At 41.8% G+C, this 16329-nt stretch overlaps 1 protein-coding gene across 1 annotated transcript; it reads left to right on the forward strand.

The window, feature by feature from the left end:
- Positions 1-12816: 12816 nt before the first annotated feature.
- LOC117254443 (serine protease 23-like) lies at positions 12817-16299 on the forward strand. Its single transcript, XM_033622759.2, has 2 exons — positions 12817-13128; positions 13858-16299. The coding sequence occupies exons 1-2, from the start codon at positions 13103-13105 to the stop codon at positions 15065-15067; spliced, it is 1236 nt and encodes a 411-aa protein (XP_033478650.2). The 5' UTR covers positions 12817-13102; the 3' UTR covers positions 15068-16299.
- The last annotated feature ends 30 nt before the right edge of the window (positions 16300-16329 follow it).

Raw genomic sequence — 16329 nt, forward strand, 5'->3', positions numbered from 1 at the left:
AAGACTTATAACCAAATTTGGTCAGAATCATGTCAGACCATCTAGCTGAAGTCACGTCAGGTCATCTACACTATACAAGACTGACTAAGATGGTTTTGGTGAGTTTTAATGGTTTCTGTCTCAGTTAAATGGAATGTGTTTTGACTTAAGGCTATTAAGTTGAAGTTGGTGTACAGTTTGTATTTTCATTTTTAATAAGGAAAATAGCTGTAAGAATATTTCCTTGACTTATGTGAATTTGTTTGTACAAAGTTGGTCTCTACTCTACTTGAATACATCTCCCAGCTGAAACCACGAGGGGTGAAGCAAAACTACTCCAGCAAGTTTCTTTTCCTAGTCAATCAGACTGTACATAAACATAGTCCAGCAATCCTCATTCCTCTCTGGCAGCAAGGCAACAGAGATAAGAAACAGATGATACCTCTCCTTGATTCGTATTAGTCCACTGCTCCTTTGGTTGTTACTGCAAATCCAATCTCACTCCGAAGTTGTCGCGTAGGCAATGACTTCCAGCGCTAGCGACCAATGAAAAAAGGTATCCTTAAACGCTGGCATGATACGGGGCTGGTTGCCATTATAGTTAACAGTGCATGGTCACGTCAGGGGGGACCGTGTATGTGAAACCATGACTTTCACCTGAGAGAGCAGTGTTTGCACCCCGTAAGATTCTAAAGCCAAACCCTGTTCTCTTTCCTAAACCTAACCACGTGTTTTTGGTACCTTGTACGTCATATGTGGACGTGGAATCCAAATGTCTGTATGTGAAGAAGTCGGAGTGAGGATGTGTTGTTACTACAAAACCTCAACTAAGTAACTACCTAAGTAAGTTCACAATGTGTTGCAAGTGAGTTTGCTTAAAGGGAAATTTCGGTTTATTTCAACCAGTCCCCTATCGTCCTAAATTTGTTTCAAGTGACTAGTGACATAAAAATAATAGTTAGCATGTTAGCTGTTAGCCTAGATACAGCCACATATACATATAGCGTCAGACCTGTTAAAACGTAAGTGAAAAGGCATACTTCAAGTGCAAAGTTAGTCCAGTAGTCAGGTCTGACGCTACTATGCGCCCCGGCTGTATCTAGGCTAACGGCTAACATGCTAACTATTATTTTTATGTCACTAGTCACTTGAAACAAATTTAGGACGTATGGAGACAGGTTGAAATAAACCGAAATTTCCCTTTAAACAAAAGTTAGCCTACAAGGATATCAATGATATGATACACATAAAAATGTGTGCTCTGACTATCCTGCTCTGTTGATTTGATGTCCTTTCTACTCATATTCTATATCTATGGTTGACACCCTTTTTGCCCCACCAGACTGGCCGCATTCAATTTATTGAATGGACAGTTTGTTTTTCCAATCAGAGCTAAAGTCAGACTGAATGCAGCCTTAGTCTTGTTTACTCCTTAGGTGCTGCCTTTTCCTGACTTTGTCTTTGGAGAAACAAACACATGGCAGTCCGCTCTTTGTAAGGCAGAGCTCCTGACTGAAATTCACTGCAGGAGACAAACTCATGTTTCCTTTAATGAACCCGACTAAGTGTAGAGCATTTGTAAAATGTGGAATACCAATAATGAAAAAAACACACATATAAGAAAAAGACAAAGACATACAAAAATTAGAAACAGAATTTCAGTGCTGTCTGATCCATTTGAGAAGAAGTGACTCACAAAATCCCAAACAGTGTAATTAACATCCCCTACACATCCCACACACACACACACACACACACTCACAGAAGTCCCCTGCGGTACAGTGGAGCTAATTGGGTCTGGACCAGAGAAATGGAGATCATTTCATCATCAGAAGTGCATAGAGAGACGATTGTGGTCTGCTGGGTGCTTATTATGGTCAGCAGTGATCTTACTGGTATTCTGATAGACGCCATGTTCAAGCTTGTGTAGTGTGGTCAGACCACCCCTGCTGGGCTGTGATATCATCACAAATGCAAAGAGTTTAACTGAGAGGGACAAAGAAAGAGGTCGTGTTCTTTGCTATCAGACGTGTGAGCATAACAGGAAACCTGCAGCTGAATAACAGTCATTGTGTTGATAATGTTTTGGGTTATCTGAGTCACACGGATAGGTTTAACAGACACTGTCCCTGCAGCTCTGAAGGGAACATTTGAGAGATGAATACAGTGTCTCCTGTGCAGCAGATGCTAACTTTGTACCACACACTGAACCACTTGTTGCTTTCTAAAAAGTCCACATGTAAACACACACACACACACACACACACATCCTCCATTGCTGTGGGGCGGGTTATTATCTCAAGATGTTCTCTGACTGTGAGAAATTAGTCTCTCAGTGACACAACTGATACAGAGGCAAGGGTGAATATGTTGCCTTGAGAATGACACAATCGCTGGCTGACAGCCCTGAAAAATCCTTTGTTAAGGGTTTAAAGATGGATCGGATTCACAGGAATTCCTGACATCTGGGGTCTCTCTGTGGCTGACAGACTGTCACTTTCCTCAGTGTGTGGTTGCTCTCTCAGGGCTGGGTGGATGCTCGCAGTGACTCAACTTGGATCAGCATGGGAGCGACCTCAAGCGAATAGGGTACTGTTTGAGTCACAGCGTCTTTTGGCAGCCTGTGCAGCTGAATTATAAAAGCATGTTGCTGGTATTCTTTAAAAAAAAAAAAAACTCATGTGAACAGTATAATGAATAAGAATTTAGACAAGATTTACTGCTGTGTTTTGTTGTGGAGCATATTTGATATCAGGTTCAGTGCTGTCTTTATCTTTGTGATAAACAGAGTTCATCTATGACAGCTTGAACAGTTAGTTGTCTCAGAGAATAATTCAATATTTTGGGGCCACTTGAGGCATAAACATGCTGACAGCAAGATATGAACAACAGTTTTGGTCCTTGAACTAAATTATCTGCAGAGGTATCTTCCTCCCAAACACAAACACACCATGCAATTAAAACTGGTAAAAACACTGAATAAAAAAGGTTGACGTTGAAAAGTGTTTCTCCGATGCTGTTTGGCTCTTCCCGGAGGGGGTGCTAGTCCAGCTCCTGCTAATTTGTGCTCAGCTATTTTCTGATAACTTATGATCCAGATATTAAGGAGGTTTTATCCACAGAGGTCTCCTTCTGTAGCAGCAAAAATCTGCGTTTCTCTGACGCTGGTTGGTAATGCAGGGGCTGGAGCTGAGCTGCTGTCAATGTTTGCTGAGCTTCTTTCTCTGATAACTTAGGATCCAAATGCCCTATGACTCAAAATTCTTCGTCTTGTTAAAACATGTAGTTGAAAGCAACCAAGATCGACAAAGTGTATTTTAAAAATGGGGCTTAAAACTGGATAAAGAGATTCATGACAGCTTCTGGCAGACAACCACAACCCTGACGCATACGTTACTGACTGGTGACGGAAACCCAAGGACACAGACCATGTCCTTGATTAAAATCACAGATTTCTCTGTTAAGCATCATTAAGTACACAAGTAAACAAAATATATAATACTGGTCTAGTCATATTTATACATTTTAATGCAGAAATGTTACATATCATATCTTTAAATGTAATTAAGGCTTAAAGCTATGCATAATTAGGGGCGAGGTGGCTTTGAGTAACAAGCTGTCTGCGAGACATCACCACAGTCTAGCTAGGTCTAGCACAGTATAGCTAATATCCCCCCTCATGAAAACTCTACGGGTTGGAATTGTTATTTAATTCACCCTTTAACATTTTATTAAGGCTTAAAGTTACGCATAATTAAAGGCGGGCTGCTTTGAGTGATAGTCAGTCTGCCGATCGTGTCCTGAGCTTCTCAGTCAGATCCATCTCTCGCTCTTCTGCAGCTCCACCTTAGTCCAAATATGGACACTAACAGCTGCAAAAAAAAACAAATTGGCCAAAAAAATGGGAGTCCACAAACCAGTGGGTGACGTTATGGTGGCTTTGTCTATTAATTTATATGGTCTGTGTGTAAAATGCACAACTGCTTTCCTTTTTTGAGTGAGATGAGAATTTAATATCTAGCTGGAGTCAGTGCAATGTTAGCCTAGCTTAGCATACAGACTGGAAGCAGAGGGAAACAGCTAGCCTTGGTCTCCAAAGTTTAGAAATATTCCTTAAACTGCATTGGACTTTGAGGTTTTCTGGTTATTTTGGTCACTGCTGAAAAATATTTCTGCCCACGGACAGTTGTGACAGTTGCACTGTTGTGCCTTCATGATTTTCTGGTGTTACATACTGAACATTCATCATGAAATCAAGTGATATAAACTTGATAAACGAAGACTTTAGTTCAGCTAAGATGTTGTAGAGTTGGTTGATTTAAAAGTTTTCAGACATTAAATGTGAAGTTGGTTAGCCATGCTGGCTAATCTTAGGCAGAAACTTTTTTAAAAGCACACATATATATATACATATAATGTAGTCACCCACACCTTGAAAGTGGCCTTTTATACTGAATATTTCAGTGACATATTTCAATTTACAGGATCAGCATGTTAATAAAAGTTCCTGATTTTCACCAAAAAAATCAGGAACTCCCCGATTCAGTGTCACCACTATTACTCTATTACTCAGGCTAACCACACTCAGACCACATGATTCATGATTACTCACACCACATGATTCATGATTTAGTTGGAAGTTTTCTTATTATATCAAACCTACTATTGTTCAATAAAACATAACCAGTATGAAGCAACCCACACATATTTCACATGATGATGTAGGACACAAAAAACACAGTTAAATCCAGTTTTTGCACCAGTCATATAATTCCCCGTTTCCTGTAACCTCACATCACATTGCAGTGACTTTCAGGCACACATCACCAGCGGTCCATGACCCAGCCAAAGCTGTCATAGGAAATGCCACAAAGAAAACTCAAAGCAAAGCAAAGAAGGAAAAGAGAGCCAGGGGTAGGAAAAGAAAAACAAAAAAATGAACAAAAGTTTTTTAACAGCAGAGCGGCTCCTTCTCATCAGTCCCTCTGCATCTGTGCTGTCAGATCATGTGTCTATTGGAAATGAATTGCACCCATGACCAGCATTCCCATTACTGAAGGGTAAATACCACAGAACTCTGTATAATGAAAGACTGTTTTGATTGAATTACCCTTTGATCAAATTACATGTGCTGGACTTATGAGCGAAAAATGACTTCAGAGGAGAGGAGAGTTCATATAAACGTTACCTTCTAAATGAAGCAAATTGCATTTGTAAGGACATCAAATTATATCAAATTGCAAACCAGAAGAATGAGCAACATAAACCACTAACTCCTGCTGGATGTCATATGTGTTTCACCGTATCTTTCACAAGGGTGTGAGTCGTTTTCCAAAGAGCCACAGTATCACATGCCAAGCCAAGGGGTTTACCCATAGTCACTGTGCAAAGTCTTTTCCTGAAGGCGAGAACTGTTCAGAAAAGCTCAGTCATCAAAAGCATTTGTAAGTGAAAATACACAGAGGGGGAGCAGGAAATGCTATGACTAAAAAAAATCTTTACGGTGTATTTTTTGTGAGCAGTTTTACATTATGAGTCCCCTTTTTTGCTTCCTCTATTTGAGCTGCATGATGTCACACAATATGATGTGTGCCTGACTTAATGTAAAGATGTAAATATATCAGAAAATCCTACACTGCCCTCTCTGGTTTAGGATTTTAGCACCTCTGACTTCATAAAGCATCACTGATGAATCCAGTGAATTTTAAGAAAATGTCCAAATGTGTTACTTATTACTTAGTGTTATGTCATGTTTTAGTTAGAAGTCTAACTAGGGTTGGTAAATTCCCAGAAATGTTAGGTAAGCTCATGAAGTTAAGCTCGGGGGGGGGGGGGGGGGGGGGGGCGTTTCATTTTGCATTTCATTTTTCAATATAAAAATCATGCCTTTTAATATTGAACCCATTTGGTGGGAAAATCAGAGTCTGACATGGAGGAAGTTCGGGGAGAGGATATGAAGGCCTGTCAGGAAAATTATTGTTTGGAGAGAAGTCTTTCATTTTGGGAGGTTGGTGGTGGTCATTTCATTAAAGGTTCAGTGTGTAGAATTTAAGGGACCGTATAGTATTCATAACAATGTTTTAATTTGTGTATAATCACCTGAAAATGAGAATCATTGTGTTTTTGTTATCTTCAAATGAGCCGTTCATATCTACATATGGAGCAGGAGCTCCTTTACGGAGTGTGCCATGTTGTTCTACAGTTGCCCGGTCTCACTCTGAAGTTGTCGAAATCCGGCGCTTGGGCAGTGACTTGCAGCATCAAACACAGATGAAAAATGGCGTCCTTTAATGTTGGCATGATACGCTGCCAGTTGCTATTATAGTTTCACGGTGTCCGGTGGTGTCAGGGGGAAAATGCAGCGGGACAAGGACTAAAGTTAAGACGGTGATAGTCCGAGTGGGGTGGGCAGGAGGGGTGGTGGATGGGTCCAACAAACACAGACTTTCACCCGAGAGAGCGGTGTTTGTGGCCTGTTAGATTCTAAAGCCAAACCCTGTTCTTTTTTCCTAAACCTAACCACGTGTGTTTGTTGTTGAACGAAAAAAAAACGTACTGACGTAGTGCGTTTATTTTGAAAGAGACTGAATGTAAGCGTTAAATTTCCTGTAAAAATTGAAGTGTATTATTAAAGAAGACACGGTGTCCCACAACGTCAACAACCAATGCACCCAGGGTACCTTGCACATTGTATGTGGACTTGGAAAGTCCATAACCAAGGGAGAGGATGTGAAGGCCTGTAAGGAAATTATTTTTTGGAGAGAAGTCTTTTATTCTGGAGGGTGGTTCATAGGATTTTTTTTGTTAGGATTCAGGGGACTATATTGGCTATATAAATTCATCAGTGATCTGAATCTATAAAATCTATAAAATGAGAATCGTTGTGCCTTTGTTACCCCAGAATGAGCTGTTTATATCGACACATATATTCCAGTGTGAATCAGTTTATTTTCATTGTACTTTAGAAAATGGTTAATGGGCACATGAAGTAATCTGAGTATTACTGAAGTAGACCTTTAAAGTTGAATTGGACTAAATTATTGATTTTTTACATTTCTATTAGAAGAGTTTACAATTATGTCTGCTTATGATACAGTAAAAGGTTTGTTTCTGTCTGCATATGATATGCATATGTAAATAACCCCTACATTTTGATTTAATTTTTATTTACTTTATTTAAATAATATTATTGTTAGAAAATATTATTTAATTTCCTCTTAATAACCATAAATTTCCATTGATTCCCATGGAAAAAGTTTCCACTTTGAATATTCCCTGAATTCTGCAACACCAATCAGAAGTGTGCTCTGTTGCTACTGTAACCACTCCCAAAAGTGATGTCACATTGTACTGACCACACCTTGGAATATATTTCTACATCACCACAGCAGGGTGGAAAAGTCACACCACTGGAGGTCAGCAGAAATTAAAGATTTTCAGTTTTGTTTCAAGTTTCTCTTTAAAGAGTGACAAAGAAACAAAGCAATGCAACAGCAAAATACAGAGACGGAGAAGTCAGTGTAAACATGGGCGTTAACAATGCAGATTCAGATTTTAAAAAAGCATCTTATGCAAATATCTAATAAGGAAGTGACCACGTTGTCTGGCCTTAAGGATACATATGCCCTTTTCCCATTAGCACTCTTGGCTGTGCCGAGTTGTTATGCCATAACGATTTGTGTTTCCATAGTCAGTTTAGACGCGCCAAGCCACGCAAAGCTGCGCCCGAGATGGACCTTCTCCGAAGTAGGCAGAACTTTGTTGGGCTTTTCTTCAACAAAGAGAAGTCTAATCAAGTCCACTGCTTTAAAACATCATCAGTCAAGACAAGCCATCATCAGTTTAAGACACACCTTTAAGTGGGTAGCCGTGTTGTAGTGGAAATGCAAATCCCTGCTGTGCTGGGCTGACGGCTCAAACCAAACCAAGCCAAGCCAAGACAAGACAAGACAAGCCAGGCCAAGCCTGTCGTAAAGGGGAATTAGTGTAAATATTAAACTATTATCAGGCAGGACAGACAACCCAGCTGTGGACATTCCAGTGTATGTGACCGTGGCATTGAGTTCACATAGTTTGCATACAATATGTACCATGATGTGATTGGTGGGGCAAAAGCTGCAACCAATTTCAGTATCAAGTTGCTCTTCTGGTGTTACTATGCAATTTTCACTATTATTGTGGGCTTTTCTTGTAAAAGAAGACAAAATGACACATAAGTAAGTAGCCTATGGATGCAAGGTAGAGGAAAGTGAATAATAAATAATCAAACTTAATCACAAAATAACTCTGGGAATGCACTGAGCATCAAATGTCCTTTAACTGCAGCTGAGCGAGGCAGTGTTTACAATCTTTTATAAGACACATTAAAAATTATACATCAAATGTTCCTGCCAACAGTTGCACTCTCTTCCTTTTGGCTCTGCCCTGAGCTTTAAACTTGGCTAAAGTTCCCCCCTAAGATTTCACAGCAAATAACTTCTCAAGGAGAAAGTCGTCTGTGGTTATCTTGTTTTGCCAAACAGCTGTTTCATGGTCTCCAGGGACGATCGAGCGAAGAGGTCCAGGATGAGAGAGATGATTCAGACGAGAGACTGAGAGGCACAGAGACGGGGAAATACAGAGAGGCAACAGAGACAGACAGAGACGGAGACACACGGAGGGACATAAAGAGAGAGGATTCAAACATGTGAGGTCGTCCACACTTGCTTGATTGTGTCCGTGGCCAGAAGGGAGAGGAGGAGAGTGGGAGGAATAAGACAATTAACATGAACAGTACTCCGGGGAATGTGGGTTTCCTTGACAACAGCAGGCATAGCCAAACAAACGGGCCCTTTCATAACAATTCAAAACAAACAGAAATGTCTCCATTATTAGCACCCAGGCAGTGGTAAAAAGGGAAGGAAGGGCATCCCTTCCTGTTGTCCTAGAAGATTAAAAGAAAATCATATATAGATACTCAAATGAGTCCAAATGTGGACAAATAAAAACTTGTTTTTATCAAACAGCAAAACCTGATCTGCCGAAATGGTGAGAAAATACCTAGAGACAGTTTGGTTATAAAGCCTCAGGTAACTCTGGCTTTGTGTGAACATGTGAGAAACCAGATCAGAGTTAATGGGACAAGAGGAGGACGAGACACTGGCAGACCCTCCTGACCCAGATACTGCTCCAGAGAGAGAGAGGTATGTGTGTGCGTGTGTGTTAATTGTAAATTTGTGTTGTGGGATGGGTGGGGTTTTGGGTTATTCAGAGCAGTGTTTGATGAGCCAGCAGGTCCACCCTGTGTCCTGGCAAAGGTGCTGATGTATAATCACTTGCAGGAGATCTTGAACTGGATTTTTAAAGCAATAGTTCAGCATTTTATTAGTTCTTCTTGCAGAGAGTTTGGTGAGAAGATTGATATAATCCAGAGTACATACAAAGTCAATGCAAAGACACTAAGAGGTGCAAATAAATGCAAACGGTGTGGAAGTTAACAATGGGAGGAGTAAAGTGGTAAATTGCTGCTATGACAGTATGAAAAATAAGAGAGTGTTGCTGTCTTGGTTCACGCTGGTTCAGAGCTCAGAGCCTCCGTGTTTACATCACTTTATTCCAGCTTTCTGTTATACTTTACTGTCAACCAAGTTAGCTGTTAGCTCCCGTAAGTATACTGCTGTTATGGGCGAATATTCACAAGTTGCAAAAAAACTCCAAAACTAAATAATTTTCTTGGCACACTTTGGGCCCCTTAGTACCAGCTGAGCATGGTTTAAACACCACAGCCTACCTGAGTATTGTTGCTGACCGTGTCCATCCCTTTATGACCACAGTGTGCCCATCTTCTGATGGCTACTTCCAGCAGGATAACGCACCATGTCACAAAGCTCAAATCATCTCAAACTGGTTTCTTGAACATGACAATGACTTCACTGTACTCCAATGGCCTCCACAGTCACCAGATCTCAATCCAATAGAGCACCTTTGGGATGTGGTGGAACGGGAGATTCGCATCATGGATGTGCAGCTGACAAATCTGCAGCAACTGTGTAATGCCATCATGCACTAAAAAGTGGTTCCAATCCGGTACTAGCAAAGTGTACCTAATGAAGTGTATATATTTGCATTTTTTCAGCACTGTGTCTGCCATTTTAGAAGCTTCCTGATAGATGTATGCTGCTTACAGTGTGGCACCTGGTTGCTACCTTTTTATAAAGCCAGGCTTGCTGTTTCTTTGTTTCCGGTCTTTATGCTAAGCTAAGCTAACTTGCTGCTAGCTCCGGCTACAGATTCATCGAGCAGACATGAGAGTGGTGTTGATCTTCTCAATATAATTACCAAAATGTCAAACTACTGCTTTAATTTTGCAGTAAAAAAACATAAACATTCTAAATTCTGCACATGCCTCACGAGAATCCAATGATGATTGCTGGCATTACACAGTCCTCATTTGAACAAATTTCTGCTGGGCATGGAGAGATGGGTGGAGGTTGGCTAACTGTTCAGCCATGCATGAGTCCCCATTCACCGCCCCCACCCCTCTTGTTCTTTCTTTCTTTCTCCCTGTCTTTTTGGTGGCAGTAATGAAATCATTACATAGCATATTATCTACCAACAGGGCACACATTTTCCGCATGGGTGGGCTGAGTGGAAATCAAACTTCCAACATTGGCACCAGAGCCACACTCTGCCCACTGAGCAGAGTTCGCCTCTGAATGTAAATGTCATATTTCAGAGGGGATAATCACAGTCATATGATGTGAAGAGAGTGAGGTTTCTGTTCGGAAATAAAAAGCTTTAAAGTCTTTTGTGATTAATTAACCCAGAGGATCAACAGTGAGAAAGTGTGTTTGGGCTAAATGTCGACGTATGTGTGCTCCATAATTATTTAATGAGAAGTCTGATGGCCTTTGTGGACGTGTCTGTGCGACACAGGGAGGGAGAAGGAGGGGGAATCAGGCCGTGTCGCCTGATCTGGGTCAGTGTTTTTGTGGCGAGTGGGTCACTGTATGAGCAGCATCTCAATTTTGCTCTCAAACACAATCATATACACAAACAGCTACACACCACTCAAGTTCCTTTTCCATCATCCTCTCTACACGCTCACATTTCCTCTCTTCCTCTCACAGTTTTGGACAGGCAGCTCACGCCTCCGTCCAGCTGTGTTGGCCTGTCGATATCAAAACATCAGCGGACTGTAAACTCTGAGCAGCCAGTCTAAACCCCATTTTATTGGACTAAACAATAATATTATGAAGAGGCCACTTTATACCTTTATACCTAGAAGAATAACTTTTGGGTTGCCAGTTTGTGCTACTTTGTTGTGTTAATCTTCTCAAAGGACACTTCTTCAAAGTTACTTAAATCATTAGGAAGACCCATTTTAATGGACCACTTAATTTCTGAAATCTTCCACTAAGGATCCTGAACAAAATCCATTTATTAACCACTTATTTCCACGTATACCCACAAACCAGATAGCTCCTTAGAAAGTATGTAACCCATAAGAATTAGCAACAGTAATCTGGACGTGCTGAACAGGAGCTGGCATGACGCTGCCTCCATCACTTAGTTAGTTAGTTATTGTTATTGTGTGACTTTGTGAATCCAAACTAACCTTTTCAAACACCAAAGTCACACAATAGTACAAACAAAAAATAACTGTGCGAAACAGTGGTAGACCTTCTTCTTCTTCTTTGTTCGGCGTTGTTAAATCACTGATTTTCTCAATGTCATCTGGCTTTGAAAAGAGTGATATAACGACCTAATTTCCCCGCCAGAAACTGTCTGACAGCAAAGTACAGCTGAATTGATATTGTTTTTTAAGGACGGCCTTAAAAACATTTCGTTGATTTTGTTGCTGATCCCTCCGCAGCAATACATTGCTTAGCTTCTGTGGTGTACTCCTACCTGTTTCTCCAAACTGGGGGCGAGCCAACTGAGATCTACTGTAGGTAATACACTGGCTATGGATAAATACCTCATACAACCCCACTTGAAAAGATCTAAACTATATATATGTACATATACATTCATTTTCTCCTAGCTATTTGGGGTTAGTAGGACCTGATGAGTATAGAAAACTAAACATTGTCAACAACAATAAAGTCCTAGTGTCCTCAAACGAGACGATAATCAAGTTCCAATGTTGAAGACTAGTACTTTCTAATTAACAGCATCTTAGCTTGTTACTGTTGCTAAAATTGGTCAAATTTGTTGCCATATCAAACTACAAACATTATTAGTCATAAATAAACAAGTTTCGACCATAAAATGTGATCAGGTTTTGGACTTTGTCCACTTTTGTGTCGGGATCAGCTGCAGGCTGACTTGGCAGAGATGGCTGCCATCTTGTTTTTAGATGGATTGGTGCATTGTGCTCTTACTACCACTAGATGGCACAAAAATATCCATGAATGAGGACAACAGGTCTGAGTTAAGCAAAATGAAATGTATGGTGCAGTGAACCCAAAATATGATGTCATCATATGAGGACACAGGGTCTCAGGAGGATACATGTATGTATGCATAATTCTTAAATTGCATTTTTTTGTGAATGTTCTTTTACTTCTTTTTCATATTGTTAATCATTAATCATAATTAGATTCACCCAGGATTAAACATTGTTTGATGTGCAATGAGCACACTGCAGTGAAAATTGTCACAAAGTGCAAAACCTTTATAAACAAATCACCAAATTTAATAAAACACAGACCTGATTTCGCCTAATCGTTACCATGGCCTACCAATCACAGCCTCGTCATATTGGTATGAGAAGGGGGAAGAAGAGGACTGAGTTATTAACCAGCAGCAGTGATGTGATACGTCACATGACCGTATCGGGGTCGGATATCTCACTCTGTATCCTCGCCTGCAGATGTGACACTGTGAGCGCACACAGTCAGGAGAGCGCCTCCTGCAGCAGCGCACAATGATCCAACTCCTCCGCTCTCCACCCGGCTGCTGCTTTCGGAAAACTCCAGACTGTCAAGGATTAAATAAAGTCGTCAGTTCCTGAGGGAAGTGCCTAGAAGCCTCCTTTTTTTTTGTTTTGCAACAGCAGCAGTGTTCACCAGTTAAAATCCCATCGCGGGCTCCGCTTGCCTCCGTGTTCAACCACCGGCTCACCTGCAGAGGACAAACCATGCGCTCCCGGGCTGCGCTCCCCCGGTAAGTCTCCTCTGTGTCCGGTTCATCTGCGCGTGTGTCTGGGAGATCTAGAGGAGTCAGAGGACTCTGTAGACAGGGGGGGGGGGCGTGTAAACTAATAAATAAAAATCTAATGTTAACTGCTCTGCCAGATGAACACTTCTCATAAATTGATTCCCCCTAAAATAAAGAATCTAAATATGGCTTTCACTTAATTACTCTGTTATGAGTAGATGCAGTTATGCCATGCTATAGTTTCCATTAACATCTCTGCACCATTTCTCTAATAACAACACTGTATATTGTAGTCCCCTGTCACATAACTGTCTCTATCACCTTTAACCCATTTACAAAAAAAAATAGCGTCTTTATTCAGTGCAAAACAAAATGTTATTCATCCACTTTTGCAGGCTTAAGGCCAATCCCTCAGGCCACCCTAGGAATTTTCCATCAGAGCCTAGTAAGGCCTAATCTTTGCCCTGTCTGTCATATTTGCAGCATTAAAAACAGTGGAAGTTCACAGCTGCCAAATTCCAGGGCAGATGAAAAAAAAATTCCTCAAGCTGAAATGCTCCTCCTCAGTTCCCATGGTTATGATTATAAATCTATGATGCTTGTTTTAGGAATGAGGATGTTTTGTCATGCAGAGGGCCTCAGACATCCGGTCACGTTTAACAGCATCACTGTGCAGAAATGTCTGACAGTGAATTGGAAAGAATTGATCTAATATGTGCTCCTGTCCATCCACAGGTTTACCTCCCTCCTATTTCTCCTCTTCCTTCCCCCTGTTTTTTCCTCCTCCTCCTCCTCCTCCTCCTCCTCCTCCTCCTTCCGTCCCCAGTGGGTTATGCAGCGTGTCCCTGTGGTCCTCCCACAGCAGACGGAGGCTCGATCACCCCCTCACTTCCTTTCTCCGGCCCGCTTGGACGTCAGCTCCCCCTGTGACCCAGAATGCCACAAGAGGGCCCCTCGCCCGAGCTACTGGGACCTGCGGCATCTTCTTGCTTATGAGACACTCCATTCTGACGGTCAACTCACTGAGACCGCTGTTGGGATCTATGGCTATGACCCCACCTCTAACACCAGTCCAGCCTATTCCTCGGGGTCATCTGGGAAGGCTAAGCGGTCACATGTCAGGAGGAAGCGACAGATCTTCGGCCACGATGGGCGTTTTAGCATAGCTGGGCAGAACTTTCTGCTTAAATATCCATTCTCGGTGGCTGTCAAGCTGTCCACTGGGTGCTCTGGTACACTGGTGGGCGACCGTCATGTTCTCACAGCTGCTCACTGCGTTCATGATGGTAAAAACTATGTGAAAGGAGCCCAGAAGCTCCGGGTTGGGTTTCTAAAAACCAAGCAACGAGACGCACAGGCTGCTTCCTTTTACCCTCCTTCAAACTTCACCAACCATGTTGAAGGTGGCTACGCTCCTTACGCCCCACCAACCAACGACAGAATGAAGTTCCAGTGGATCAGAGCCAAACGCACCCACGTGCCTAAAGGATGGATTAAAGGAAACGCCAATGACATCGGGATGGACTACGACTACGCTTTGCTTGAACTCAAGAAACCCCACAAACGCCGCCACATGAAGTTAGGAGTCAGCCCCCCGGCTCAGAGGCTGCCCGGTCGACGAGTTCACTTCTCAGGATTTGATAACGACCGTCCTGGCAAGCTAGTGTATCGGTTCTGTCGGGCCGGTGAGGAGACGTCAGATCTGCTGTACCAGCACTGTGATGCTCAGCCCGGTGCCAGCGGGTCAGGAGTCTACGCCCGGATGTGGGATGGGCGGCGCCGGCGCTGGGAGCGGAAGGTGATAGGCGTGTTTTCTGGGCATCAGTGGGTGGAGAAACAAGGGGCGTCTCAGGAATTTAACGTAGCAGTGAGAATCACGCCTCTCAAATACGCTCAGATCTGCTACTGGATAAAAGGAAACTTTGTGGACTGCCGAGAGGGGTGAGCGGTATAGCTACGAAACAACGGGCCCGATACATCCTCATGCATCATACTGGAATATCTGGGGCCGCAAGAATCCATGCTTTCAACCCCACTATTTGTAGCACTGATTTAACAACAATGTAAACATTTTATAAACTTTTTTTTTCTTTTGTTGACCCTGCTTTAATGCTGCGTTCAAATGGAATCAGGCAGATGGTAGACGACACCTTCTGGACGGCACAGGATAAACAAACAAACAGTCTGACAGACCAGCAGGACAGTATGTTGCCATAGTGATGTTGTAGTGTAATTTTTCTACCACTGTCCAGTAACTGTCCAGATCAGCTGTGTTTTCGCCTTGTATGAAGGAGCTTCGTAACATCAGGTTGACAAGTCGGATATGGAAGATGGCAATAAGTTAAAATATTTTAATTTTGACAAGCAATGCCATCTACCATTACTGTTTCCATTATTTTCCACTGGTGTTTATTCAAAATTTTTTCCTCCATCGATATGTGCTTCACCCCTGTTAATGCGTAGCGCCCCCATCAGTGGTTAGGGCAAACGTCCACTTTGCCATTTACTATCTCCCTGATTCCATGTGAACGCAGCATAAGCAGCAAATGTCAATGATGTAAATACAGACCTGATCCAGTAATGACACTAAATTATGTAAACAGGGCGTGTTCTGTACTTAGTTTTGCATCTTTACTCACATCTCTAAAAACATGAAAAAGTTAGCTACATTCATGCTAAACATCTACGTCATGTGGTTTTGCAAAACAGAAGCAGGAACACGAACTGATGTATGACAACAACGGGCCCTCAGATGACAAGGAGCAGGACTGGGAAAAACCATTTCCGTTTATGCATTGTAGCCTTTTTATTGTGCTAATACTAAAGATTGCACTGTTGAAACTCTTGAAGAAGTTTTTCTACTGAAAATGATTATTTTTGTGGATGAATGTACAAGTCAGCAACCAAAGGTGCCAACAGTTTGTGTCCAAACTATCATGTATCTCCTCTCAGTGGACACAGCAGTTATCTACAAGGAAGTGTACTCTGTCAGCTGAAATAACTGTTCAACATGTTCTTCTGATGACTCTTCCCAAGGCTGCAGATGATGTTATATGAAGCACATTTTGTTGAGTGTACTTTAATGCTTAGCTCCCTCTTGTGGCAAAGATAAAACATTGCAGGTGTCCAACGTTGTGCAGACTTGGCAAATTTAATGAAATATATGCTTTGAAATAAGCAACTGTGTCACATATTTCTTAATGCAAC

This window comes from Epinephelus lanceolatus, chromosome 2 (assembly GCF_041903045.1).
Source record: "Epinephelus lanceolatus isolate andai-2023 chromosome 2, ASM4190304v1, whole genome shotgun sequence".
NCBI classification, from domain to species: domain Eukaryota; kingdom Metazoa; phylum Chordata; class Actinopteri; order Perciformes; family Serranidae; genus Epinephelus; species Epinephelus lanceolatus.

Coding starts and splice junctions, on each gene's coding strand:
- LOC117254443 (XM_033622759.2), top strand. CDS start 13,103: ATGCGCTCCCGGGCTGCGCTCCCCCG. Junction 13,129..13,857: donor TCCCGGGCTGCGCTCCCCCG/GTAAGTCTCCTC, acceptor GTCCATCCACAG/GTTTACCTCCCTCCTATTTC.